General features: G+C 58.9%; 2 protein-coding genes across 2 annotated transcripts in view; one reads left to right on the plus strand and one right to left on the minus strand.

The window, feature by feature from the left end:
* The window catches only part of EPN2 (epsin 2), a 37,884-nt gene extending 35,776 nt beyond the window's left edge, over positions 1-2,108 (minus strand). The window contains exon 1 of the mRNA XM_044433448.1: positions 2,072-2,108. The gene's annotated coding sequence lies outside the window, so the exon portion shown is untranslated. The remainder of the gene's footprint in view (positions 1-2,071) is intronic.
* A 12,166-nt stretch (positions 2,109-14,274) lies between these two features.
* On the plus strand, positions 14,275-27,497 carry LOC123024927 (GRB2 related adaptor protein). The gene is made up of 5 exons (XM_044433168.1): positions 14,275-14,376; positions 17,018-17,115; positions 18,397-18,519; positions 25,510-25,678; positions 25,836-27,497. The coding sequence occupies exons 1-5, from the start codon at positions 14,299-14,301 to the stop codon at positions 26,019-26,021; spliced, it is 654 nt and encodes a 217-aa protein (XP_044289103.1). The 5' UTR covers positions 14,275-14,298; the 3' UTR covers positions 26,022-27,497.
* The last annotated feature ends 91 nt before the right edge of the window (positions 27,498-27,588 follow it).

Consider the following 27,588-nt stretch of genomic DNA (forward strand, 5'->3'; position numbering starts at 1 on the left):
CCTCCCGCGCGGGGGGCGCGCGGCGGCGGCGGGCCCAGTGCGCACGCGCGCCCGGCCGCCTCCCGTCCCCCCCGCGCCTGCTGCGAGGGGCAGGACGCCCCCCGCTCGGGCGAAGGCCGGGGGCCGCCCCCGCTCGGCGCACAACAGCCCCGCAGAGCAGGCCCGGCCGGTCTGCCTCCTGCATCGCTCCTCGCGGCTGCGTTGGCCTCCCGTTTCCTCCGGCGCAGCTTCGCATGCCACCTGCAACTGCCAGAAGCCGTGCCAGACAGAGCAGAGCACCGTCTTGAACATACGGTGCGCACAAAGAGCAACATTTTAAAGCCTAATAAAAGAATTGAAAGCTTAAAGCACCGATTTAACACGAACAGGAAAGGGCCACCGGCATCCACAGGGCCAAGGACCTGAGACCCTGTAAAGGGCAGGACATGAAGGCTGTAAACAAATTAATAAACAAATAATCAGCATTAAAGTATCTCTTCAAAAGGGATGTCTTTGCCCAGCGCCGGAAGGAAAATAAAGACGGCGCCAGGTGAATTCCTCCAGGGAGGGGCTCCCAAAGATGGGAAGGGTGCCTATTTGCCCCCCCTCCCAGGGGGTGGCCCTTGCAGAAGGGCGGGCAGGTGTGCACAGGTGTGGGCAGGCCTCCGGGGAGGGTCTCTGGAAAACAGCCGCTTTGGGGAGGAAAAATAGAGCGTGAGGATGAGTTCAGGGCGACTGACCGCAGCCCTTTTGCGAAAAGGGTATAACGGGAGGGGGCTGATGGGTCCAATCCCATCTTCCCCAGCCTGATGCCCTGCAGAGCCCAAGCACCCTCTGCCCTTCCCACATTTCACTTCCTGCGAAAGCAGCTGCCCGGTTTCCTGCCCAGGGTGATCCGCACGGGCAGGATCAGGCCGGGAGGGTCTTTGTCAGGGTCCTCCTGAGAAAATCCCCTGGAATGGCTTCCCCCTCTTTGGGGCAGTGGAGGTGAGACGCAGGCCTCCTCATCCCCCTCCCACCCACTGCACTCTGCCACAAACACATGAGCCAAGTTTCCGGACCTCATGAAACCTTCCTAGCTCTCAGGAAACCAGGCTGGCTCTTGCTGTTCTGGGAACGTGGGGCCTGAAATCACCCTCCTTCCCCAAGCATGTACAAAGAGCAGCCAGTGGATGAATTAATTAGTGTCGAGAAGCAAGATGGGGAAATCGCTGGAGCGCAGCTCACAGCAGGAGACCGGGGAGGCGGCCCCCGAAAGAAAGCGGTCGTGCCTCAGCCTGGCCGATGAGAGATTCCACCCACACCTCTTCTCTCTCTCATGCAAAATCCCCGTTTGACGAAGGGGCGCAGAATCCAAGGCCCCGGCCCGATGCAGCCCCCCACGTCCCCCAAATGCCACCCGTGCACCCCGATTTCTGACGCTTTCCTTTCAGGCACTTCCGTTCTCCACCCTGAGCAGTTGCAGCGCACCCCGAAAATCCCTTGCAGCAAAGGGGGCTTTGGGCGAAAGCGGGGTCATCGCTCCGGCCCTGGCGCCCCCCTTGGGCCTGGCCCATCGCTGGCATGGAGCCCCTGAGATCCCCCCCAACTGAAATTGGCCTCCGCTCCGGAAGGACGCCAGAGGCCCAGCCTATTTAGGAACAGCCGGCTGCCGGGGGCGGGGGGGGGGGGGATTTGGGGCAGCTTCTCAGCTGGGCCAGATCTGGGTGCATGGCACCAGGCGGATGGAAGGCAGCTCCGGCCCTGCTCCCCACAGCGCCCCCAGCCCCCTAAAAATGCGACGGAGGGTCGGAGACCCGGCCGGGCGGCCTGAGAGCGGGAAGGCTCCGAAAGTCGGCCTCTGCTGTGCCCAGCAGAGAAGGGCCCTGGACCCAGCCCCGTCTCTCGGCCACACAAGCTTATTTAACCAAAAGAGGCATGCCCAGCCCCTGAGGACCCCTGCCCCCCGTGGGGCTTCGGCCACCCCAAGACGAGGCCGCAGGAGGGAGGCAGCTCGCCCGGGCGCTCCTGGAAAACATCCCACGCAGCTGAGCAAGCGTGGCTGGAAGCCTCCCCACCGCGCATCAGACCCGCAGGCGAAGGCGCATCTTACCCGGAGCGCAGGGTGCTGCCACCCACCTGCCGGCGGTGTGGGACGCGAGTCTTGTGCCTGCATGTGCGAGGCGCCGAGCGCCCCAGGCCTGGCCCGGCCCGGCCCGGCCAGTCCCTGCAGGGCCGCCCTCCCGCCCCCAGCAGCCCTGCCTGGCTGTCCATTCCTTCCCATGCTGACGAGCTAATTTTAGCGGCGCTCTTGGAAGCTGCTGCTTCCTGTGACGAAGGGCTTTCCTGCGTTGTTTTACGAGCGCCCGTTAAAATGGCACATGTTTTCATCCAGCCCATCCTGGACGGGACTCCCTGCACACACACACCCCTTTCTCCCCCAGCCCCAAACTGGAAAAGCAAACGCACTCTGCCAACAACTGCCAGAGAGGGGAGGCCTGGCTTGTGGTATGATTTTTGGGTGCAGGTTCAAAGAACAGGATGGCCTCACCGAACGATTGCACAGAATACTGTTTATCAGAGGTATAATGCTTGGTATGAATATTTCTCTTTCGCGGACTAGCACCCGAGAACACAATCTCTGCAAGGGAAGCAAAAACTTCACTGCTTAAAAAGAAGAGTTGACGTGGATCCCTGGGTGCTCAGCCAGTGGAAGGAAATGCACTTCGCACATGCTCAGAAGTCACTGACCCCGCACCATTGCCTCGTATCTGCTGCTTTTAGGCACGGCCCTGGTCAGTTAGGGGGAAATGCGGCTACCTGAGGGAAGCTTCCTTTGTCCACATATTTGGAGCAGGATCCTGACTCGGCACGGACGGGAAAAGTCCTGCGGAGCCGGCTGGGAAGAGCTGAAGCTGGCGGAACGCTGCAGTCCGAGCATCACCCCGACAGCCCTCTACCCATCTCTCGTCATAGCCTCCGGATGGCTTTCAAAAACCGTCAGAATGCAATCAAATGCAGATCACAGATCATTAAACATAATTTTGAAAGAGTAACAAGAAGTCACCCAAGAGCTTAAAAAAACAAAAAAAAAAGAGCGAATCGAATGTTAAAAAGCGGCAGACTTCAGACCGATCCCTCCCTCCCTTTCAGTCTAACCGACCTCACAGGGTTGTTGTGAGGAGGAAAGGGGCTCTGCAAGCCCTCACCAAAGGGAACAGGCGGGATGCAGATGCGCCGCAGTGACAGGTGGGAATGGACCAGGCCACCTGAAGGACCACCTGCTGCTGCTGCTGAAGCTGCATGGATTTCCAGGTCGCCGGGAGGGAAGGCCCTTCCCTCGGAGCTGCTGCCTTCAGGGGTGCTTTTGCAGGCGGTTTGATTCACGCAAGCCTTTGGCGTGAAGGTTGGTCTATCCGGTTCCGTGCGGTTCCGTGCGGTTTTTGTGGGGAGTTTAATGCTCGTGTTGTGGCTATAATTCTGCTTTTTATTTAAAAGTTTGGTTCTTATTATGTGCCGCTGCCTGGAGCATCTTTTCCTTGGGGCTGGCTGGGGAACTGGGCTGGAGAAAGGAGCTGTGCGCTACCAGAAAGCTGGAAATTCCCCAAAGCTCACTCTGCTGGCTTCTGCATCGCCGACCAGGCAAGCCCCTCGCAAAGGCAGCCTGTCTGTCTGTCTCGACTAATTATAGGTATTACCTTAACCCTGAGAACAATGGTCAAATATTGACGAAGAGTTACAGGCACAAGGCGTTCAATGCTCTCCCTGGAGCTCCTCCCGCCTGGATTAACTAAGTCAAAGCAACTCCTGTCAAAGGAGATGCAGAGATATGATATCCAGGCTGAAAGGACCATTAACGGCCCTGCCTAGAATTCATGACCTACTTCCAGTTTGCACTGGGGGTGTCCAGCATGACCACACGTCTGGGGAATGCCACAGCAACATCCCCAGAACAAAAGCCGGCCGGTCGGGAGGCATTGTTTCCCAAGGGAAAGAACATCATAAATAGCCACTGTACGCAAGACCCAGCCCAGCCGGGTTTCTCTCGGACTTGCCTTGCCTGCAGCAACTCCTGAATCATGCGCTGAAGGCACACGGGAGATGTAAATCCATGTAGGGAAGCTTTCCCACAGCTGAGGCCTGCTCCTAGAACAGCCTTCCAAGCCACAGCCAATTCCTCCTCAGATTAAATGAGGGATCCGAAGCCGGGCTCCTGGGCGGGTGAATCCAGCAATCGCCCACGCGCCGAGTCTCACCTGGGGCGGTGTCGCGCACGGGCCCATGCAGAGGCTATGCCCAATGCCTTCCGTCTTCCCACGCATGTTAGCGTTTTTCGTCTCAAGATGACCAACCTGAGCACCACGCAAAGTCTTGCAGGCTCTCTTGAACCGGGATAGGAAGTTCAGCGCCAGAGCCAGATCCCAGGAGCCCAGTCCGCACGCATGCAGACGGCCGGGAGCAGCAAGAAAGGAATCTGGTGCCGTACGCCGTCCTCCGAGCAGCGAGAAGGAGATTGAGGACGTCGGCACATGGACAGTGGCTGCCCCAGTGCTCTCGCATGGGGAGGTTGCTGCTGATAACAGCCCCAGAACTGGGTAAGCGCATCGCACGCAGAGGCCTCCGTTATCCCAAATAAAATCGCTAGCCATAAAAAACAAACTTGTTGACAATCGACCGGAAATGAGTCAACACAGCTGCTCTGCTTGCTCGTGGAGGCTCTACCAGACTGATGTTACTCTTCTACAAGAACATTACCTTCTCTTTTTTTTTCTTTTGGGGGTGGGGGCTGGAGGGAGGCACCTTAGCAGCACTTGGTCACTGGTGGATTTCGCTTTGCTCCAGAGAGACACGGCAAGCGCACATCCTGCCTGTGAATCCCCCATCTTCTGCCGGTCCTTTCAGCTTAGTATCCGTTGTTTTTTAAATTCTCAGTGGATGCAGAACAAACATTTTCCCGGGCAAGACTCTGCCCAGTTTAATAATGCCCATCACGAGGGTCCATGGCAGTGGACCAGATTTTTGCCAAAGACCCTGCAGGAACTTGAATGAAGGAAAGCTGGAAGCAAAGTGTGTGTGTGTGGGGGGGGGGGGGGGATGAGGGGGGGGGGGGGCTGTTTTGCAATTCCTAGATGTTAATGTGACCCTGGAATAGATTCAAGCAGGCAGGAAGAGAAAGTGTCCTTTTAGGGCATCCACGGGTCTTGCTTTGCAAAGCTTCCTCCGCTATCGAAAAAGCTTTTGGGAACAGTCCTCTCTTGAAGGGTTGTACCATCTAAGCCTGTTCTAAAAATGAAGGGTCCAGGCAGGGACGAATGGGGGCCAGACGACCGAATTTGTGGCAGCCTTTCCCAACTGGACAGCTGGCCAATGTGTGAGACCAAACCTCCTATCATCCCCAAATGCTGGCTGGGGAACGCTGGGACGATCCCCTTGCAGATTTTCAGATGCTGGCAGCCAGCGAGTCTGTTTCCACTCTTTCTAGGCCTAATGCAGATCCCAGGAGGAGGTGGCCGCTGGAAAGGCATCAGCCAGAGGGAAGCCAGTAGCCGCACCTCCCTGAGACGAGCCCACCAGCTTGGCATGCACTAATGAGCTTCGGTCAGGAGCTGATCCCCGGACCATCTGCCCGCTGCGCCGGCAGCGCCACAGAAGCAAGATTTCAAAGCAAGAGGGGGCAGCCGCTTCTGCAGGACGCAGCGCCGGGGGCCGGAAGGGGTGCTCCTGGTTTTACTGGGGCGGGGGGCGGGGGCAGAGGCGCTCAGCCAGCGCTGCCCCGGCGGCAGGCAGATCGCTGCTTCTGCTTCTGCTCCTGGCTCCCCTCCGCGCATCCGGCCAGGCCGAATCTGATGCCCGGCCAGGCCCACGCAATTCCCCCTCCAAATCACGGTGGGCGGGCGCCATGAGACGCCCACCCCCTTCCCCACCCAGCCCCACACGCCTCCTCTCCCAGAGTCATTGCAGAAATCAATACACGCCATCGACGCAAGGCCAATGTTATCTCGCCGCTCCAGCTTTCCAATCCGTCTCTGTGACTCAGGCTGCCCGGGCTCTCCTTCGCAGAGGGAGAAAGCCCCAGCCGTCAGCTTCCAGCCCCACAACGAGCACAGGGGTGTCTGCCGTGTCCCCCGGCTTGGCCTGCTCCCTGAACTGGGGGGACCCGGGTCAAAATCCGCAGCAGCATCCGGCTGCCGGGAGGATCTGCTGCCTTTCCCTGGACGGCGATGGATGCCACCGTCGCAACTGCGCCTCCTGGTCCAAAGGTCTCACAGGCCGCGTGCCGGACGTGCCGGACTGGCTAGCACGCCCTTTGCGTTCCCAGAAGGAAAGGCAGGAAGACGGCCTACGGGGCCAGCCCGGGGTGTGCTGCTGCCAGGTGGAGAAGCCGCCAGGGCTGCGGGGGGAGCCCTGCTTCGGCACTGGGATGGCACACCCCTGAGCCGCGTGGTCTCCAGGTCTGTGCGGCTGCAAGGCGGCGCATCCCCCCAAGCGCACCTGTGTGCAAGAAGCGGCACAGAAGGGCCTCGGGGGATCAGGCAGGCAAAGGGGCTGCTCCCGCCTCCCTTGCCGCCCCAGAAGATTGACCTCTCCCCGCTTGGCTGTGCCGGAACGACTGCTGATAATGAGGCCTGATTGCCCTTCCTCTGGCAGGCAGAACGCGGGACGCTCTGGGGCTGCGAGGAGGGACGGAGGCAGCGCCTGGCAAATCAGCCAGCTTAACGAGCAAAGGCTGGCCCCCCAACGGCTCTCCCGGGCCACCCCGAAAGCCCTTCCGCCGGGCATTTTAATCAAGAACGCAGGCCGGCTCCCAGTCCGTCAGAGGCAGTGGGAGGCCTGGCTGCACGCGCTTCGCACAAGGGGGGCGCACGCTTCCCCTCCCCTCACTGCCCCCCTGGGAGGAACGGAGGAGCCGCCCCACGGGCAGTGCAGCCGCCTGCTGTTTGTCACACCACCCACACACGTGGCTGTGAGCACAGCACTGGGAGCAACAGAGGAGTCTCTGCCCCAACGCGCATACAGTCTAGAAAGGTGCAATGTATCACGGGGGGAGATCCCGGGCCGCCTCTCCCACAGTTTCTGAAAGACGATGGGCAGCTACTAGTGGCTGGAAGGAGGCAGGGAGAGCAGGATGAGCCGAGGGGCCGTGCTCTGTGAGACTCCCGCAAGGAGCCGCTTCAGCCTGAGCGTGAAAGAAGAGTCCAGCCGACCGACTCGCTGGCCGGCCGAGGGAGGGCTGGCCTTGTGAAGTCCCCCAGACCCTTTGATCAGCCACTGCGAGCCGCGGTGAGCTCACCTGGCAGGTGCGTGTCCCCAGGGACAAAGAGCAAAGGGTCAACCTGCACAGACCTCCCTGTGCCTGGGAAAGGCTGAAGTGGGTCAGGTGTGGGGCCAAGGCATCATCACTGGGGGGGACGGGGACCCGCGACCCATTCTGGGAGGCCGGATCTGTGCGAAGAAGACTCACACTGGTACATGCCAGCTCTCGCTCAATACACAGATATATTTAAAACCCTACAGGCCCCGAGGCTTCTGTGAGATCAGGATAATGAGCCACGTTTCAGAGAAGGGATGATAACCTTTAACATTTCAGTATTGCCTTCAAAGGTCCAGCACAGGCATTCACGTAATCTTTACAACACCATCGCGAGGGATCATTCTCCCTGCACCGGGGGCAGGACAGGATGCAGGGGTGGAGCAGAGAGAGGGAGAGGCAGGACTTCCCGCCTGCATGCCTGTCTCTGTCACAAGCCTGCATCAGCTCCCAAAAATCCAGTCCCATCAAGGGCAATAGCTAACGAGTGCATGACTGGCCAGCGGCTCCGCCTTTCCTGTCCCATTCGCCTTGCGCCATCCACGCACGTGCCGACTGGCTGGGCCGAAAGCTGCAAGTGCAGGGCCAGGCCTTGCCCTGGACTGTCACTGGCAAGGAAGCTCAGAAGAAAGAGCAAGTGGGGAAGGCTGGAGCAGGCAAAGCGCACATCAGGATCTGCCGCAGTCAAATCTCTCCCTCCCTGGGAGACGAGAGAGGAAGCACAGCCATCCCACCCACCCTGCTGGCATTCTGCTTCATTTTTCCTCTTCCCTCCCCATCTGCTTTTCCTTGTATGTGGTGCCTGTCTGGATTGTAAGCATGTGGGCAATTACTTTCCTTGGGGTTTTTTGCGGATGGATTATAAGCCACTCCAAGAAGCTATCCTGGCAGGAAAGCAGAATAAAATCCCATTGATAAATATCACACTGCTAGCATGCAGTGGGGCAAGTTTTGCTCCCTGCAGACGCACCTCCCTGGTGCACCCCGATACAAGCTCTTGCTGCCCGTCACGTGTCCTCTTTCCAGCACGGTGAAACCGGGGGGTCCAGGTGGAGAGGAAGAGGCGAGGCGAGGAGAGGTTGTCCCGCTCTGGGCACCTGCTGCGTACCTGCGGCTGAGCCACATACCCTGTGGCTGGGAGTCAGAAGGGAGAGGGAGGGCTAGTAAAGCAACCCCAAACTGCACCACAGATGGAAAGACCCCAGAGCGATCTCCGCTGAGCTAGAAAACCGCTGCCAGATGCTTCATGCCCCAGGATGCCAGGAAACCAAACGGATGATCGGTTCCCTCTTGCCGAAGCGGCCCTTGCTCACGGACGGCGTGGCGTTTTGGGGGCGGGGGCTTCTGGGCCGGGGCAGCTCAGCACGTGCTGCCGGACGCCCCAGGGAGGTCGGTTCAGCTGAGCCCCCCAGCCCGTCTCCTCCATGACGGCCGGACTTGGTCCCACGTCCCCCACACGAAAGGGGTGCTGCCATTCGATGCCTCCCCGAATCGCGCTGGGCAGAGCTAGTCTCGGGGCCCCCACCCCCAAGAGGCCAGTGGAGGTACCCCCGCTGCCGGTGCTGAGGGTGGCGAGGAGACCGGCTCCCCGAGGCGGCCCCCCGAAGCCGGCGGCCAGCACTGGCCCTGGAGGTTGGGCCCCCGAAGGCATGGGCCGGCCCAGTCCTCCGTGTGAGCACGAAATATTCCCGCAGGCACACGCAGCCATTCTCTGGGGCACCCCAAGCACACGCTGCGTCTGCCTTCCAAAAGGCGCCTCCCAGGTCCCCAGAAAGGGCAAAGTCGGCCAGAGGAAAGGGGCGGTGGGCATCATGCTGGCCCCCTCCCCAAAGAGCCCCCGCCTCATCAGCCCCCCCGCCCACATTCCCGCCACAAACGCACAGCCCTGCAGCGCTCAGTCGATGCTGGCGCACAGCCGTGGTGCCTGATTGTGCATTCCGTCTCCGCTTCCCGGGACGCACATGCTTTCCTGCGTGGGTGGGTGTCGGAAGCACACGGCTCCGGGGGTGCGGCACTGGAAAAGCGGGTTCCCGGGGAGCCCCCTCCCTAGGCTGGCGCTCCGATTCGGCAAGACTTGTTGCTGGCGGGCTGCGATTGGGCCAGCGGGGGCGGGGGGCGGCCTGGCCACCCACCTGCTGTGCCTGCTGCACCTGGCGAAAGAATTTCCCACGATGCCATTTCCTGACGGAGAGGATGCTTTGTGATGCACACGCACACACACGCTTCCGTTGAGAGAGGCTGGCGTTGCCGCCTGGGTGAGAGAGAGAAGGGGCCATTCCTGCGCCAAGCTGGACCCAGGCTCCCCTCGCTCGCTGGTGCATCAGTTGCTCAAAACGATCTGGAAAGAAGCCAGTGAAGGTGGGAAACACCGAGAAGCTGGTAGCAGAGACATGGAAACGGCTGCAACTTAAACGGGGCAGAGGAAGCACCTGGGTATCAGACGGCATGCCTTGTTCTGCGCTGTTTCGGCTGGCTGGAATCAAGGCCAGTGAGAATGATGGAAATTGCAATCCAGCACATCTGGAAGGGCCCCCGTTAGCAAAGTCCGCCCCGCCGTGATGGTGGAAGTGTTGGTTCATTCCCTGGTGTATATACCGCTCTTCCTAACCGAGATGGCAGGCTAGGGGGTCAGACTAGATGGTTCAGGAGGCCCCTTCCGCCTCACCCTGTTTCTAAATCAAAAAGCAGCTGGCGCATGAAAGTGCAAATACAAAACGCAGGCACCAGTAAGATGGCGCTTCCCTCACCAGCTTGAAAATCTGACCAGCTGCTGAATCGATCAAGCCCCTTTCAGGAGAGACAGGACCCTGGCGGTCTCCTCGGGAAGACGAGAAGCCCCACAGGTGTGCAGAGGTGGGTCGCGAAGCTGAGCCTTGGAGGCGACCGATGTGCCTCTGGAGGCAGAAGGCGGCACAGGGAGGGCGAGCAGGATGTCTTCCCACCCCAAGCAGGGCCTCCGTTGCGGCACCGCTCGGCTAGAAACTATCCAGAGGTGGCACGACCCACGCGCCCCTCCATGGACCTGGAGGTCCGCTCCCGGCCCCGCTGGCCTCCGCCACGACGGCCTCCCAAAGAATCCTGGGAACTATGACCTGGTGCGGGAGCCGAGCCAGAGATCCCAGCCTTCCCACCACCGACCCAAGAACCACCCTGCCTGGGGACGGGGATGCCCACGGAGCCGTGCCCACTCGCAGGAGCCAGGGAGGAGCCCCGGACCTCCCGGCGGCGCTTCGCCAGAGAAGCACCGGCTTGCTTCCCCCGGGCGCGCTTCCCCTCTGGCAGACAGGCCGGCACACGCCTGAGACGCGGAGGGAGGGTCGCCCGCTTCGGCCCGGCAAGGACTCTCCATGCCCCAGCCCTGCAAAAGGGACACACTGCCGTCCGGCGGGGGAGCGGAGCAGCCGTGTGCAGACCTTTGGGGGCAGAACTGCCGCCCCCCTCCCCAGTGGCGGAGGACTCGGCGCCGGGCCGGGCACGGGTGTCTGGGGCGTGCGGCCCCCTGCGTTCTGCGGCTCCAGCCGGCCCGGGGCGGAGGCCACGCAGGGGGCCCAGGACGGGGCGCCACAGGCAGTCCCACGTGCGCCAGCGATGAGCCGGCGGCGGCCTCCTCTGCTTTCTGGTGGGGCTGGAAAGGGGAGCTGGCGCAGGCGGCACGAGGTGCGTTCTCAAGGAGGGCTCCGGCACGTGGCGCAGCCTTCCTCGCGTGGCGCGCGTCCTGCATGGCCCCCCCTGCCTGCTCGTCCCTCCATCCCCTTCCGTGGGAGGCGAGGCTGCCGGGGGCGGCTGAGCCACGGCCGCTTCACACGGGCCGCAGCCGAGGGGGCGTTCTCAGCAGCGCCCCCACAGCTGCGGGTTCCCTGGCCAATGTCGGCAGGTATAGTGGAAACTAGGCTGCCAACTTTTCCCCCAGCCCTGCTCCTGTGCTTTTAGCAGCAGGCAGACATGCCTGCAGCCGCCCCGGCCGGGCAATGGCTTTCCTGGCAGCATTAGCTCCGTGTCAGGAGACGCTTGGCCTCCACGGTCTCAGGGCACTGGGCTGCTGCTCCAAGCACGCAGGAGCAGGACCAGCCGGAGAAAGTTGGCCGCCATTCGCTCCGGCCACCCTCCCGCTTTCCCACACGGAGCTCAGATCCGGGCAGGGACCTTCCTTCCTTGCCTGCTCCTTCCCGACTGCGCCAGACCTGAGCGAATGCCTCTAATTCTGAGGAAGGCCACATGTTATGGCCGTGAAAGAGTCGGCAGACGCACGGGAGGAGCGAAGGGGGGGAGGCATCAGCTGGCAAGCCAGGAAGTCAGCAACTCCCTTCAAATTAGCGAGAGGCAAAAAGGGAGAATCCGTCCAGCAGGCAGGTCGGCTTGTCCTTTCTTGCTCTCCTCACAAGAATCCTTCAAAATCCACCCGCATTAAGCACGGAGGTCACCCTGCCCTGGCTTCTTCCTGCTGCAAGAGAAGTCCAATTCTTCGCGAGAGGCACTGGGAACGCACGATGCCGGAGCAGCCGGGCCGGCCTTCGCTCGCCGCCTGTCGCCTTGCCCTGCCTCGCCTGGGCAAACCCGGGGGCAGCAAGCAGGCTCCCAGGCCAGCCGAGGAAAGGGGCACTCCGAGGCAGGGCGCTGGCAGCCATGCCGCTCCGGAGGCAGCGAGGATGCGAATGGGCGCCAGGCTCCAGCTGGCTCCCCCACCCAGCCCGGCCTCAGCTGCAGCACACCAGGGCTCCCGGAAGATGCCCTCCTCCAGAGGAGGCCCCGACTCACAAGGAATCCTCTTGTGTCCCTTCCTCCAGCACACGTCCAGGGGGCACCAAGAGACCCACAGCCCCCACGGCCTGCTTTGGGATGCTGCCCGCGTTGCCGGTTGTCGACTCGTCTTTTAAGAAATTTGCACAGCATCTCAGGTTCTCTCCGAAGCCCCAGGTCTGTTTTCCACCAGCCAAGCATTGTCCCGCATGTGGCATTTCTTGTCTACGTGTTATTCCCTACTTAAGGTTGTTCAGACAACATCAAGACCTGCCAGTTTCACCTCTGTTTTCAAAGGCCACTTTTTGGGGAGCATTTTCAGAGCAGGCAAAAGATGGTATTATTTGCAGAAGTGCAAGAAAACACATTTTCCGAAGTGCACCGGTTTGCTAGACTGCAGTGCCATCTAGAGGTCGCATGGTGGAAAAACAGGAAAGGAAATCCACCGTGTGGCACCGTGATCGCACTCCTGGAACAAAACCAGAATATAGTGGATTAAGAGCTCGTATGGAGAACCCCCAAGGAGCTCGCCTGGTTCACCCTGGTTTTGAGTTAGCGGAGGAAGAGGAGGAGAGTTACGCAAGCTCTGTTGGGTTCCTTGGAGGAAAAAAGGTGAGATACAAATATACAAATAAATATCAGTCTTAAATAGAATAAAATTAGGGGGCAAGGCAGTCAATCCATAAACCTCCCGGCCTTTCATTGCACTGAATCGATCTCATTCCTGGCCACCCTAAACATCAGGGCGACCCTAAACACAAAGATGTGAAGAGACTCAGTCGTCCTTGTATCGTTCATTTAGGGTGGCCGTGTGCCCTCTGTTAGAGAGGGCAGTCCTCTCCTTGAAGGAATTTATGTCTGGAAACTAACTGCATGCAAGAGTAAGAAGCCGTGAGAGAATCTGCAGGCGTAGTGAGGGACGGACCATATTTTCAGTTCCTTCGCGACCGGCCGTCACGTCCCTCCTGGGAGAGCAGCACCTGGGGAATTTCTGCTTCTTGACAACTTTCCAGGCACGGTGCCATGGCAGGGGGTGCAGCGGAGAGCTCAGGGGACCAGACCTAACCGGTCCAGCGATGCTGAGCCACCTGCACGGCTGCATCTGTGGATTCGATTTCAGAATTTAATTCTGTCCGGAAGCCAAAACGCTCTGGCACTTTGCAAAGCGTGATGGGATGGCTCGCAGCTTGCGATCTGCAAGTCAACGCAGGGCGACCACGGAGGAAGGTGCCCAGAAAGCAAGAGCAGAGATGAGGCGGGAGGGGGAAAACAGGTAGCCCTCAGCCAGGAGGCCGCGTTGCCCGGGGCCAGTGCATTGGTCCAGGGAGGCCGAGGAGGCCAGCAACGGCAGGGGTCCTTCACCAATGCTGCTTGTTCCGGGATGCTGCTGACCTCCACCCCAAATCGGTGCACCGTGGAGCACCGTGGACAGCTGCGATGAAACTCAAAGTAAAGGTTGCAGGGGATAAGGATGCCCTCTGGGTACCGCAGGGCAGGGGCGTCTCTCCCGACTCCAGAGCCAACGGTCAAATGCTGGAATTCACCGTGTCCGCATCCAATGGGTGGAATAGCCAAGCGGCCCTCATTCCTCACTTCCTTACTGCAGGGAAGGTTTTAATACGCCCCGAAAAATCCCTGTTCTAAGTGCCGAGAGGCGTCTGCCCTCTAGTGTCCAAACCAAAGCCAACACTTCTGGAGATACGAAATAATAGGAATCTTCTGGGTCCGTTGAGGCATTATTTTCCCCAAGCGGCACTGCCATCTGAGCAGAAAAAGAAAGGGACCCGCTCTTTGCCTTTCACAGCGGTTTGATCTTCAGAAATCAACAGATCAAGCCTTAAAAAGAAAGTCTCTGGCACGATCCCTTCTTCTTGTTTACAGACCTCCTGGCTCTGAAGCGCACAGGAGCACGGACAGCAAAAAAAAAGAGAAAAGCTGGCAACCCGAGTCCAGGGGGAGGAGAGGAGGAAGTCCCCCTCCCCCGAGAGGGAAGGCAGGGGTCACTCGGCAGGTGCCTTCGGTGCCCCACGCGTCTGCCCCACAAGCAGCCGTATTCAAATAGGCTTCCTGTTTCCTTTTCACACTTCAGTCTGTTTCTCTCTTCTTCTGGCCAGGAGTGAGAAACAGGAAGCAAAGCGTCAGGGTCTCTGCGAGGCGAGCCATTCGGACCCAGCCCACGTCGAGAGAGGCGCCTCCCCGGCTCCAGACGCCACCGACCCCCGGCTGCAGGCGGCCGGTGGCCCCGGGCAGGGACGCTTCCACGGGGGCCCCGTGGCCCCGTGGCCGGCACGAGGATGGAGGCCGTGGCCCTGTACAACTTCCAGGCCGACGAAAGGGACGAGCTGGCGTTCAAGAAGGGGGACACGCTGAAGGTACTGCCGTCGGCAACTCGGGCCGGGAAACCCACCGCCGGGGGGGCCGCACACCCTCTGGGCAGTGGTTTCTTTATTATGTTTATACCCTGACTTTTCCCTTGCAAGGAACCCCAGGCAAAATCCTCCTCTTCTCCATCTGATCCCCACGACAACAACCCTGTGAGGTAGGCGAGGCCGAGAGGCCACCGCTGGCCCAGAGCATTGCGGCCAAGCAGGTCTCGAACCCGGATCTCCTGGGTCCCAGTCCAATGTTTCATTTCCCCCACCAAAACCACGGTGGTCCGCTCCCTCTCTTTCTAAAATAACAGAGCATCTAGTTGGCCTCAGCCAGCCAGCCAGCCAGCCAGCCAGCCCCCCCGGGCAAAAAGGCCGGCCAGGCGTGAGTCACCCCGCTTTCGCTTCACCTGGCGAGCCAAAGGTGCTGTCTTTGCACACCTGTGCCCCCCCCCCCCTTGAGGGCTGCAATCTTCCTCCGCTCTGGCATTTGTTCTCAGCACTAAGAACTAGAAACTTGCGCGTTGGACAAGATAGAAAAGAAAGAACCGGCCATGAGAGAGCCTCAGAGAGAGGCACCCAGTGGCTGATCTCCTTCTCCGTTCTCCAGAATCCAGGCCCACAGGCATCCCCGCAATTCTCTGGGGCAGCCTTTCCCAATCAGGGGTTGATGGGAACTGTAGTCTGACTCGTCCGTGCCATGCATATGTGGCAGATAGAAAATTATGATTGTCTCCGTGTTTCATGTTTGTACATCTATGAGTTTCATAATGTATTTTAAGGTTTTAATCTTTGCAAACTGCTCAAAGTACCTTGGCGATTAAGCAGTAGAGAAACAGGAAATGAATGTGCGCAGAACCCCAAATCTTTGCTTGCAGGATCCAGGGCGTGATCTTTGCTTTCCTCTTTAAAGGCCTCGTCCTGAGCTGGACAGTGCCTCAGGGAGAGCCCTGCCCTCTCTAACAGCTGGATGGATGGATGGATGTTCGCAGCCAGCACCTAAGCGTCCTGGAAAACAGAAAGAGAGCGAGTCAGAAGGGGCCTCCCGGCCATCTAGTCTGACCCCGGCTCCAGCCGGCTCCGCTCACGACATGAGCTCCAAACTAAAAAGGCTGAAAGCACTTGCAGCTTTTTTCAAGCGAACTCATTGCGTGACTATGAGCCCCGAAAGGTGGAAGCAGGAACCGCGAGAGGCCGTCCCCGCAGGCAGAAGGTCCCTGGCCCCGTCCCCCTGCTCCTCCGGCCAGGATTCACTGCAGAGCGGCCTGGGAAACGCGGGGCCGGGGGGCACGCAGGCCTGGGCTGGCGCGGCGAGGGGGCACCGCCGCGTTTCCTCCCGATTCGGTCCGCGGCTCATGCCAAGTGCCGGCCGCCCACCGGCTGGACTCCCCTCCAGAGCACGGAACCTTGAAGCACAGGGTGTCCCCAGCGGGCTCTCAGATCCTGTTTTCAGAGGCAAGAGAACAGCTTCTCACGCATGGCTGGCGAGCTCTGCCGGAAGGCGAGTGGGGCACCTGCCGTGTCGAGGGGCCGGTGGCGTCATGGCAAATTTCAGAGCATGGGCACGTGCCACGGCGGCCGCGCCAGCTTCGCCCACAGGGAGAGGCCGAACGCACGGGCGGCGGGAACCGCGCATTTGGACCAACCCGTTCTAGCGGCCCAACCAGAAGCCAAGCTTGTGCAGGGCTTAAACTTTGGCAAGGCTTTCAGGAACCTAAACTGCCCCCGAGTTCAAGAGCAAGCTGCCCCCGAGGGGTTTGCTGGCGAGCACTGGCTGACTGGGCTGAGGCCCAAGGATGCCCCACACCCCGTGGCTGAGCATGGGTTGCGTTCCTGCTGTCCAGCAGCACCAACAAACCATGGTCTGTTCACCAACCCATGAAGAGAACCCATGGTTTGCTCATGGATCAACTGTGGGTTGTTCACCACGGTTTGTTTGCTGGGTTCTGGCCACAGCATGTCCTCTTCTGGGCAAGTGTGTGCAGGGCAAAGCGTTGCCAAGATCTTCCTCAGCCCTGCTCCTCTGCCTTTAGCAACAGCAAAGTCTGCCGAAACGACAGGTGAGAACAGTGCGTGGCCTTCTTTGCGCTGTGAAAAATGTGACCCCTGCTTTCTGCACCCTGAACTGCCCTTGAAAACACAAGGGAAAACTACCAGGCTGTTTGAGTGTGTGTGTGAATGGACCGTTGAGAGCAAGCTATAAGCATTCTGATGCATTTCCAGACCCTTCCACACCTCGGGCTTGATTACCAGACACCAATACCTCCCTCTTGCTCTTCCACAGCCCCCGTTCTGTCAGCCCGAAGCCACTGAGTTCCGTCTTAGAGGGATGTCTTTACGTGTAAAGAAGAAGAATTTATATTTATAGAGTGCTTATGCAAAGTACTTCAAGTGATTTGCACACATCTGCAATTTTGTAAAGCAGGTCAGGTCCAGAAAGCCAGGTGGGACCCCGACTGTAGCCTCTGATTGTGTGGCCTCTGAAAGGGCCGTGCAGTCACCAAAAGAAAAGAGAAAACGAACTTTTCCTCTTGGCTCCTTCAAGGCCAGGGTTCCAGCTGCCCGCCAGGAATCGCCTCCCCAAAGTGGCCCTGCTCTCTGGACCAGCCTCTAACCAGCCCCTTTCCTCCTCCTGTACCTGCAGATCCTGAACATGGAAGATGACCTGAACTGGTACAAAGCAGAGCTGTTTGGCACGGAAGGATTTGTCCCCAAGAATTACATCAAAATGAAGCCCCACCCGTGAGTAGCTTTTGCTGAATGCCAGGCCGCGACACCCCCCCCCACCCCGGGGCCAGTCCTTGGGGCTCTGCAGCCGGGGGCATCCCAAGGGCCCACCTGGAAAGGGGCAGGGTGTGGGAAGCACGGAACGGGCACCGGAGCCCGGACACAGGCCCACCAAGCACTCTCCTTATTCTGCAAGGCGTCTAAGGAGATCGGGGTGGCCAGCCGGAAGGGCGCACGTTCTTATTCCCACTCTTAAAAAGCACGGGCCTTTCCTACAACACAGCTCTGCTTCGAGGGCATTCTGCATCCAGCGGCAGGAGCAGAGCCCGGTTCCTTCCTGCAGCCGCAGCAGGGCCATAATTCGAGCGGGTGAGGACGCCAGACGGCGCGTGCTCGGTCCTTCCCCAGGGCAGGCGCGTGTGAACAGCACAGAAGCAGTTGCGAAGCAGGGGGTGGCGGAGGACAACAGGGAGGGAGGCCGAAGAGGGACACCCGAAAAGCCCCTCAGAGGACCCCCGTGGTGTAAGCCCCCCAGTTTAGACACCCCTGCTTCCAGTCACTCACACAACCCGTTTGGTGCGATCCAACATTTATGTTTTGTTTTATTTTCCGATTGATATCCTGCCTTTTTCCTACAAAGGGCTCAAGGCAGCTTACATCTCCTCCTCCATCTTATCCCCACAACAACAACCCTGTGAGGTAGGTTGGGCTGAGAGTCTGTGACTGGCCCAAAGTCACCCAGTGGGCTCCATGGCTGAGCAGGGACTCAAACCCGGATCGTCTGAGTCCCAGTCCCATGCTCTTAACCACTACACCACACTGCCCCTCTTGCATCCCTGGATTCTAATGCCTCTTCCCACGCCTGGACAGCTTTGCTAGCATCTCATCCTCGTGCAGGATCTGAGCAGAGTTTGGAAAAGAAAAAAAAGCAGTAGATGATTTGAAGGGATTGGAAGATTGGTTGTCGTGTAGATCAGTGATTTCTTTTTTGTTGACCTCTCTTAGAGTGTTGAAAGAGGAGAAGATCCAAAGCAGATTTGGGGGGCTGAACATATAGGATGTATTTGCACAGGACTCCCTTGGCAGCTCTGCTCATTTCAGCTTTGCTTGTTTCAGTTTGCTCTGTTGCATATTCCTTTTTGCATACTTACGTTAAGAAAATAAAATTTTAAAAAAGAAAAGCTTTGCCTGCCAACCGAGCTGGGCAGAGGCCCGGAAGCGGACCGAAGCGGGCCCGGAGGCATGAACCCTGGAGCTTTCCCGCCACTGATTCTGCCCTCTGGCTCTCCCGTCCAGGTGGTACTGCGGCAAAATCTCCAGGCAAGCAGCCGAGAAGTCGCTCTTACAGCAGCAGTTCCGGGGAGCTTTTCTCATCAGGGTGAGCGAGAGCAGCCCGGGAGACTTCTCCATCTCTGTGAAGTAAGTCAGGCTCGGCAGTCGCCCGTTCTGTGTGATTGCCAACACAATCCTGTGCATGTGTATATACAAACATGCAACAGAAACAGAGGCTGGGGCATGCTGGGAACTGTAGGACATGTTTCTGCCGGAACATGCACAGGATGGTAACCCCGACTGCTTGCCTTTATTTGTCTTCCGGCTGTGTGTGTGCGTGTCTTTAAATATTATCTGGGTCAATCATATGCATTGGATTGGATTTTCCTATGTACCGTCTTGTGAGGGCCTGCCTCCAAAAGTGCGTTTTGGATTAATATTAATCCAAATATTAAATAGAGTGACTTGGGAACATGACAATTGCGTGGATGAAAAAATGGTGCATCAGCTCTCGCTGTTCTGAGCCATCGGTGACATTCTCAAGGGGGCCGAAGCGTCTGTGAAAAGAAATCAGACGGGCCCCCCACCCGAAGCTCTTTAGCTATCGGGGTGGTATAGAATATAATAGCTTTTTAAAAAGAACTCTTTTCCCGGGGGTACTTTATGGGATAGGAGGAAAAGTGCTGCCGTTTTCTGTCCTTGGGAGCAGCAGGAGGCGCCTTCTGCACACCAGAAAGCTCGCGAGCGGTTTGCAGTTACGCAGCTAGAGGAGGATGCCGGGCGCAGGATACTGCGTTCTGCTCTGGTGGTGCAGTGGAACATGGGCTCAAGCAGATGCAGTGGATTAGAAAGCCTCCTCACCTCGATTCGGCCCAGCCCGGAATTCCCAGTTCCTCCTGCGTTTAGCCACAGGCTTCTCCAGCATCGTCCCCACCTGCGGTGTCGGGCGCCTTGGGAAGCATCCTACAGTGTGGCTCGGCCATCCGTGGTCAGCCGTCCGAGGGAAAGCGGCCAGGACCGGTCTGCGAGGCGGGGGTTTCCTTGGGGGCCACCGCTCAGAGCTCCCCTGGCAGCTGCAGAGCAGAGCGGGCTGCTCGGACGGGCACCGCGCTGCGACGAGGATGGCATCTGCGATCGCTCCCCGTCCTCTTGTGGGAAGGAGGGGTGCAAAGGTCCAGTGCCGTTAATCCATTCTCACATGACGAAACTTCCCTTTCCGCCTCGCACCGAAGGCCCTACCGATCCACACCAGTGCATCACGCGCGGGGAGAAAGAGCCTTCCGCTGTCCCCAAAGCCGTGTGGGACCGACCCCGCTCCTGAACCTGCCGCCGCAGCTCTCCTGTTCGCTGGGCTGCCTTACGAATTTCTCGGCCCCGCCAGAGGGTTCGAAACAGGATCCCGAGTGCCGAGCGGGTGACGGACAGCGCAAAGCTTCTTTGGTGCTCCCCAGACCAGTCGTTCCAAAACGTGGCGAGAGCAGGCACCCACGCGAAGGCGCCCAGCCTCCGAAATCCCTCCGAACGGGTTTGATGCCCGGCCGTTTCATTTCTGCCCCCGGCGGCAGGTACACACAACAGGGCGATTCCGTGCCAGATTTTGGAAGGCATCAGACAGGTGGCTCCAGGCAGTGACTAGCCGAGCGTCACCAGGGAAGCTCCCCGCGTGGTGGGCAAGCTTTGTGACCACCCCCCTGCTCCTGCTCTCCCTAATGGGAAAGGGCCCAGAGCCACCTTGTGGCCAGGAAGGCTCTCAGCCACCGAGCCCACGCCCTGCCCGGAGACCTCTGCGTGAGATCAGAGGCTACGAACGCAGCCGGGCTCCTTGGAGCTGGGACCTCCGGGTGCGTCGGACTACAGCTCCCACGCCCCCAGTCAGCGGGGCCGGGGCCAGCGTGGCCGGCCCACCCCAGCAGCTTGCCAGATCCCTGGGCACGGCACCGTGCCTCCGCAGCGCCCCCGAGGCCGCCACGACGGCCTCCGTGGTGCCACGCTCAGCCCGGAGGGCCAGGCGCGGCCCACGTTCAGGTTCAGACCCATCTTCCTGCTGGGACGAATCCTCCGCCGCGCCGAGCCCCCCATGCCAAGGACAACCCATGCGGAGAGCAGCCCGAGCGGGGGGAGGCCGGGAGGGGAGCTCGCCTTCGCTCTGCCAGCCCCGCGTCTCCTGCCCGGGCTCCTCGGCCTCAGGGGCCGACCTGGAGGGAGCGCCTATTCGCTCTCCTCACACCTGCTGAAAAGCCACGGAAGAGATTCAGCTACCGACCTGGGAGATGCTTCTCGGCAGCTTCTCCCAGCCACGTGGGTTGAACCGGCCCCGCCAACTCTGGAAGGAAACAGAGAAACAGAGCAAGTCAGAAGGGGTCTCCCGGGCCATCTAGTCTGACCCCCGGCTCCAGCCGGCTCTGCGCACGACATGCCTCCCATGTGCATGTCCAGCCTGTCCTTGAACACCCGCACCGATGGGGCCTCAACAACCTCCCATGGAAGCCCATTCCACACCCTCGGGGTCCCGACTGTCAGGAAGTGCTTCCTGGCATCCAAATGGAACCTCGGTGCCCTGAGCTTGGCTCCTTTGGAGCACGTCCTGCCTTCGCCTGCCGGGGAGAATGGGTCTCGACCCACCTCCGTGGGACAGCTCCGTGCTGCGTGCAAAGGGCAAGAGGAAGGGTATGGAGAACCTCTTGTCAGCAAGGTATTTGCTGCTGGGGCGTGGGGGGGGGGGGGGGGCCGGGAGAGGCTCTGCCTGCTCTCCCGCCATGCTCACACCAGGTTCAGTTTCTCCCGCAACCCACGTGTATTTACCTTGGCAAAAGCCATTTGACAACTGGAGTCACGTCAAAAGAGAGAAAGCAGCTTCTTAAAGACGCACGTTCCTAACGGTGCAATTGCTGGGGGGGGGGGGGGGGCTTCCCACTTCATCTGCGCTCCAAGCACAGGCTGCCGAAGAAAAGCCCTGAGCTCTGACCCACGGCAAGTCTTGAACCGGAGGCGGAGGGCTTCGGCTGGCACGCTTCTTCTCAGTGTCAGCTGAAGGATGAACCCTCCCTCCCAACCAGAGGCCCTCGTGAAGGGTTGGACTGCGACACCCATTATCCTCGGAATTCTGGGAGTTGCAGTCCAGCGATCCTGAAGACGCCAGGCGCTCCATGCTTTTCTGCCGGAATCCAGCCGTGCGCGGGAGCTCCGTCCGTGCCGACGGGCCACTGGCTGCCAAAAGCGCCTTTCGCATCACATGGCGAAATAGCAGGCGGCAATCTGGAGCAAAGAAGCCCCCGCCCGCAGGGCCCTGATCCGGATGAGACTCGTGCTCCAGAGCGAGGGGCTGTGGCTGCAGCTCTCTGGAAGAAAACTAGCCCTGCAGTGAGGGCTGCAGTTCCGTGGCTCTGGGGGGCACCAGGTTGGGGAAGACAGTCCCAAGATCTCCTCAGCCAGGAGAGAGAGGCCTTCTCCAGCTTCCAGGGCCATTTTGAGCACAATCCTGCCATTGCACAGGTGGAAACGGCCCACTCTGGGGTGCCATAAGAAGCCGGGTGCTTTTTGTCCCATTTCTTTTCGGACTCGGGGTCCAAAGTGCTTTGGGTTGTGCCTGGGATCCCCGAGTCAAACGCTTATTCATAATTATCCGTTTTTCTTAATTATTATTGTTAATATAAACAGGCCGGCTAGATGCCTCAGGGTTTCCCCCCTGCCCCCACTTCCAGCCTCTTCAGAGGGAACAGACCAATTAAATCTCCGTTTCCAGATTCCTCATGGAAGGGAACGGTGTCTTTGCGAGCTGAGCCAAGCAGCCCACCCTCGGCTTCGTAGAAGCAAGTCGGCGGCACGGAGCCGGCCGGCCGGACCAGCCCTGGCATGTTCTCCACCCAGCCACCATGGTTCAAACGGGGATATTAGAAGGCAGACGTCACTCTCCTGGGATGGGAAACAGCGGTTTGTCATTCTGGCTCTTGTTCCAAGGGAGGCAGCCCGGTTTGGAGCTCTGCCGGTTTGTTCCCAACAAGTTTGCGGCAATGGGGATGGAGTTTTCCCCTGCGGGGCAAGGCAGCTGCCGAAGGGGTGCGTTTTCCTTTCTGCTTTAGCTCGTGCCAGTTGTGCTTTGCAAAAATCTTTGCAAAATTACAAAGCACGGCGGATTGGAGAGCCCTCCCAGGCCAAGTTGCTGCCCGTCTGCTCCTGCAGCCTCGTCACCTGCCCCCCCAGTTCAGACAAAAGCCGCTGGCTGAACAGAGAGGACTCGCTGGGCTCCACATGGGGGAAGCCGAGGGCAGGCTGGAAGTCTTCCGCAGGGCGATGTGCAGATGTGCTCAGCATCTGCATGTCTTCTGCAGCCTCCCGCAAGCGGGTGTTCCCGACGTGCTGCTCCGAGACCCTCCTGCCAGCCCGGCAGGCTGGAGCAGCATCTGCTGAATGGCCTCCGCTGGCCGGGACCCATCGGGCGGCCGGAGGAAGAGCCTTCGGGTGGAGCCGGGGCAGAGGGCCGTCTGCAGGCCCGAGCGGGCTCTTCCCCATCGTGCCGCCTCATTTTGACTGGCGTCCTCGTCTCTCAACACCTAGCAGGCAGATGTTGCGGCGCCTTCACGCGCCGCCGTGGGGCCAGAGCCTTGCTCTCCGCCAAGGGACCACCCAGAGAGCAGGAGATGCGGAGGGCATCCGGCATGCTCCCTGTTACGCCACCCGCCATAAGGAAGCTAGGGCTGGACTGGAGGGCGGTTCAACTCCGAGCTGTTCATGCTTTGACTTTGGGGAGCCCCTTCAAACAGGGCTGGCAAATAGCTTTTCCGCGGGGCTGCTCTGCAGCAGCTGCAAAGCACGGAACGGGCGATCGGAGGCAGCGAGGAAGATCCGCTGCTTCATAGCCGGCTGTCTATAAATTCATGATAACCCCAGGCATAAATTCCTCAAACCACAGGGCCACCTTCCCGCCATTTGCCACGGGGCTGAAGCCGTGCAAACATAACGAGCGTTCTCCTGACGATGCCTGCTCTGCCGTGGCTCGATCCCACATGCAAGCCGCCACTTGACGCGGGCAGCTGACGTCAGGCGCGCTGCATCGTGTCCCTACCGGCCCAGGCACCCACCCGTGCGGTTGGCTTGCACAAGCGAGGGCTGGAGATGAACCCGGGCAGGAGAGCTTTCATTAAGGCCTCACGTGAACATCAGGGTCATGTGTGGCTGGAAGCTGTTCAGAAAAACAAGTTACTAGAGAAGCTCTTCCAAGCTTCCAAGACGGGCCAGGTTATGCACCAGCAATATTCTTATTTATCTTATTTCTATACTGCCCAATATCCCAAGCTCTCTGAGGCCAGGACAAGTGGTGGAAGGTCTGAAGACTCTAATGTTTGTATTTAAACAAACCAGAAACAAAATGGCTAAATTTCTATTAAGAATTAGAGATTTCTATTTTGTTCAAAGCTGGGGTTGTCCAGTTTTGTTCATCTTCCATTTGCAACCTTCCTGTGTTTCTCTATGGCTTCTTCCACCCCTTTTCTCAACGAAAGAAAATATTTTAAGTAAATAAAAGAAGGGCTAACTGGACAATGTCCTTTTATGGGCAGCACCAAGAACTAACAGCAGGACCCACACGGGTTCCAACTTCCAGCTTCTGAACAATACAAGAAGGAATAGAGCAGGTTTAGGTTTGCTCCGTTTTGTTTGTTTTCTTCTGCATGAAGCAGCTGAAACAGGAAGTTGGCAGGAGCAGGGGAACCGGGTGTGGATTCTTCAGTGAAAGGACGGCAAGCTGATGTCTAAAATGAACACAAATTATGGGTCTGAGACATGCACACGTGATTCTGGGGCTGCTGCAAAGCAATGCATGCTTATTTGGGCGTAAGCTGCAACTGGATTGCCCCAGGAATTGGCGTGCCTCGTGCTGAGGCGCTCTTCGGCCTGTCCCCACTTGGTGGACTTGAGGGTTCTTGCAAAAAACCAAGCGACTCCCACAAGCGGGGGGTCTGCCTGTCTCAGGTCGCTGCAGGTTCACTGCTGAAAACAACCTTCTGGGTGCTCCCAGGTGTGCTGAGCGACAGTTTCCATAATCCCCCAGCTTGTAGTGTAGAAGGGCATCTGGAGGGCACCGAGCTGACTCCGAGGCACTGGTTCTGCCCTCTCCTGCTCGCAAACTTGTGCATTTTAGCTTGCAGCTCTTTCAGCCCATGGCAAACACGCCACGTGAGTAGAAAAGATGCAATCAACTTCTCCCCCAATTAAAAACAGGGGCCTGCAAACCAGCCCTGTTTGAGTGAAAAGGTCTCCGCTTTTGGCCTGAGTAACCCGAGCTTGTGGCCCCTGCTCAAGCAAACACCAGGCGAAGTTCTGCACTCAGAGAGACGCCCGTCAGCGGGACAGCTGTAATCCCCTTTGACGGATCAGGCCCTGGGAGGCACCCTGGCTTGTCAGGAGGCACCCAGGGTTGGGACTTGCGTGGCAACCGCCATCTAGCCGTGGCACGCTGCGAGGCAGCCTGGGAAAGCGTCAGCGGCCAAGCGTTGGCTGCCTGAGGTTATGCCGACGAGATGCTGGTGCACCACGTCTCCAGAGCCACTTTCCAGGCCTCTCCAGGGGCAAAGGCTGCGAACGGAATAGGTGAGGCTGTCTAAAGCCCCTCCATGGAACAGCCCGATCTGCTAATGCACCATCGTCTGTCAGCCACCAGGAATACTCCTTCCTGGGTCCGTGCCATGCAAAATTCAGCAGCCTGTGGACCCCACTTTTCCTAAACAGGAAACAAGACCGGGCTTCGACTTCTGATCACCAGAAAGTAGGTGGTGAAACCCGATTCCAGAGGAAGGAAGGGGCCACAAAGGGGCTCCCGTCCGACATAAGGGGGGGCCACAACCTGCCCGCCTCATTTTCTCCCACAGACTGAAAATAGATCAGGGCCAACACAGGGCAGCTTGTAGGACTGACAACGCACAGAGAAGGCAGAATTTCTGCACTCCTCCTTGGCAAAGAAGCAGCACAAGCTGCGGTTTGATAAGGCTGTGCGGCACAGGAACAAATTGTGCCCTGCACACGCCACCCCACCGGAGTCCGAAGCCATACTCAGTCCGTGATGCGTGCGGCAATTTAAGAAAGCCCCCATCCCTGCCCTGTAGCCTCTCTCTTTCCGTGCTAATTCTTTGCTTCTTCCTGCAGCTACGGCCAGCAAGTGCTGCACTTCAAAGTCCTCCGAGAGAAGGGGGGGAAGTACCATCTCTGGGACGAGAAGTTCAATTCGCTCAACGAGCTCGTGGATTTCTACAGGACCAGCACCATCGACAAGAAGGGGCAGGTGTTCCTCAGGGATCACAGAGAAATGCAGGAGGTATGTGGCTGCTTCCTCTCCTTCCCCAAACCGGTACGGCGTGCTCCTTCGCAAGCTGGTGTGCCCCAGTCGCACTGGACTACAACTCCCACAGCCCCCGAGTCAGGTAGAGCAGGCGCCTCCCCTCAGCCCTCACCTCCTTCTCTTCTCCCCGCAGCCCCAGAAGCCGAAGTTTGTCCAAGCGCAGTTCAACTTCACGGCCGAAAATCCCTCGCAGCTGAGCTTCTGCAGAGGGGACGTCCTGGAAATCCTGGACTGCTCGGACCCCAACTGGTGGAGCGGGAAGATAGGGGTGAAAACCGGCATCTTTCCCCGGAACTACGTCTTCCCCCTGCGCCTCTGACCGGCTGTGCCCGCCAACCAGCTGGAGGGTCTTTCCACAGCAGCCGGTCAGCATCCCTCCAGACGAGGCCAGAAGCTCATGGACCATGAATGGCCGTCCCACTGGGACCTTTTGTAGGAAGAGAAAAGGGGGGCCGCTCTCACACGGGGACTGATATTCTAATAATCTTCAACCCTTTCAGACCGAGGACCCGCTATTAGCCCAAACATGCGTCAGGGGAGCGACTCCTGGCTGCAACCCAACCGAGCTCAGGCGGCAACCCAACAGGGGCAGCAAGAGCAGCTGGGCCCAAGACGGTGAGAAGCTGGCCGTGTTCTGGGAGGTACCCACGGATCGTGTCCTGCCCAAGGGTCCTCCAGAAACCGGGGCCGTCAACCGGTCGTTCGGTTTTCCACAAGGGAGTAACGTAACTTGCTCCTGCCAGGCCCGACTAGGTTAATCATCGTCGTTTCCCTTCGGGGAACCTGGGCACTGTAGCTAGTGAGGATGCTGTCCTGTAACCCCCCGGTTCCTCTCCTGCAGAATTACAGTTCCCAGCATCTCCTGCGGAAAGAGGGTGGCTGAGAGGCCGGCACGCATTCTCGCTGCGCTGGCACCTCCGTTTGGCGGGTTTGCTTGTGGCTGCCCTTCCGGCCTGCCTGGCCCCGGACAGGTGAGCTCATTCGAGCGAGATACGTTTGTGCCTGCAACTCCACAGCCACGGCCTCATCCAGCGAGCCCCTTCCACACCCGGGTGGTTTCCAATGTCGGAACACAGGGCTCGTTCGTGACGCAGGGGGGATTCCCAGAGCAAATCTCTGTTCTCCTTTTTCTGTTGTAAAAACACTCAGGTATCTGTCTCTAGATTCATGTGTGTGGGCCAGGCCTACTCCATATCAAACTGTGATTTTGCTTCCTCCTTTCGGGAGTCACTACCAGCAGCAAGTCTGAGGAAGGAGCGGTCGGATAAACATCCGCGGCCAGCCGAGAACGCCAGGAGCTGCCGCTTGGCCTTCTGCAGGCTGCCTGCCACTTCCAGACGCTCGCGAAGTCCCGGGCTCGTCCAGCAAAGCTGCGAGACGGAGCGATGGCCTCTTGGCCCACTTTGCCCGGGGCGGCTCGCTTTGCTGAGTGGGGGCGGAAGCGCCCCAAAGTCTCGGGCTTAACTGTGTTGCCTAAAACTGCCTCCAGGACAAGCTGCACACGCTTTCCGATTTTCCAATACCAAAATATGTTTGCTTGCTTGTTTAAAGCAGGAATGCTCAGGCATCTTCTATCTGTCCTCCATCTCAGTTGTCGTTTCAGTGAAACAGTACTGGATTTTGTGTGTCCTTCCCATCCGCGGTGGTGCTTTTTAAATAGCGCAGCCTTTGGTGAGCTGAATGGGGTTCAGGTCAGAGTATTATGGGCTGTTTGCTGCTCGGCGTGCTTTTCTGCAAAAGAACCTTCCAGGATTTCATTCTCTCTCTCCTTACGGTTACAAAAGAAAATTTTCCAGCTACGCTAGCTGTAAGAGCCAAGGTTGTCTGCAGTGAAGCACCCTATAAAATCCAAGTTTTCCTCTTTGAATGAATACACCAAGGGCCCA

The sequence above is a fragment of the Varanus komodoensis genome, unplaced genomic scaffold (assembly GCF_004798865.1).
Source record: "Varanus komodoensis strain SLA01 unplaced genomic scaffold, ASM479886v1 scaffold26, whole genome shotgun sequence".
Taxonomy (NCBI): Eukaryota; Metazoa; Chordata; class Lepidosauria; order Squamata; family Varanidae; genus Varanus; species Varanus komodoensis.

Bases quoted from the DNA above. Each gene is read 5' to 3' on its own strand.
- LOC123024927 (XM_044433168.1), top strand. From the start codon at position 14,299: ATGGAGGCCGTGGCCCTGTACAACTTCCAGGCCGACGAAAGGGACGAG. The intron at 18,520-25,509 runs GTAAGTCAGGCT...TTCTTCCTGCAG, and splicing joins GACTTCTCCATCTCTGTGAA to CTACGGCCAGCAAGTGCTGC. The intron at 25,679-25,835 runs GTATGTGGCTGC...TTCTCCCCGCAG, and splicing joins ATCACAGAGAAATGCAGGAG to CCCCAGAAGCCGAAGTTTGT.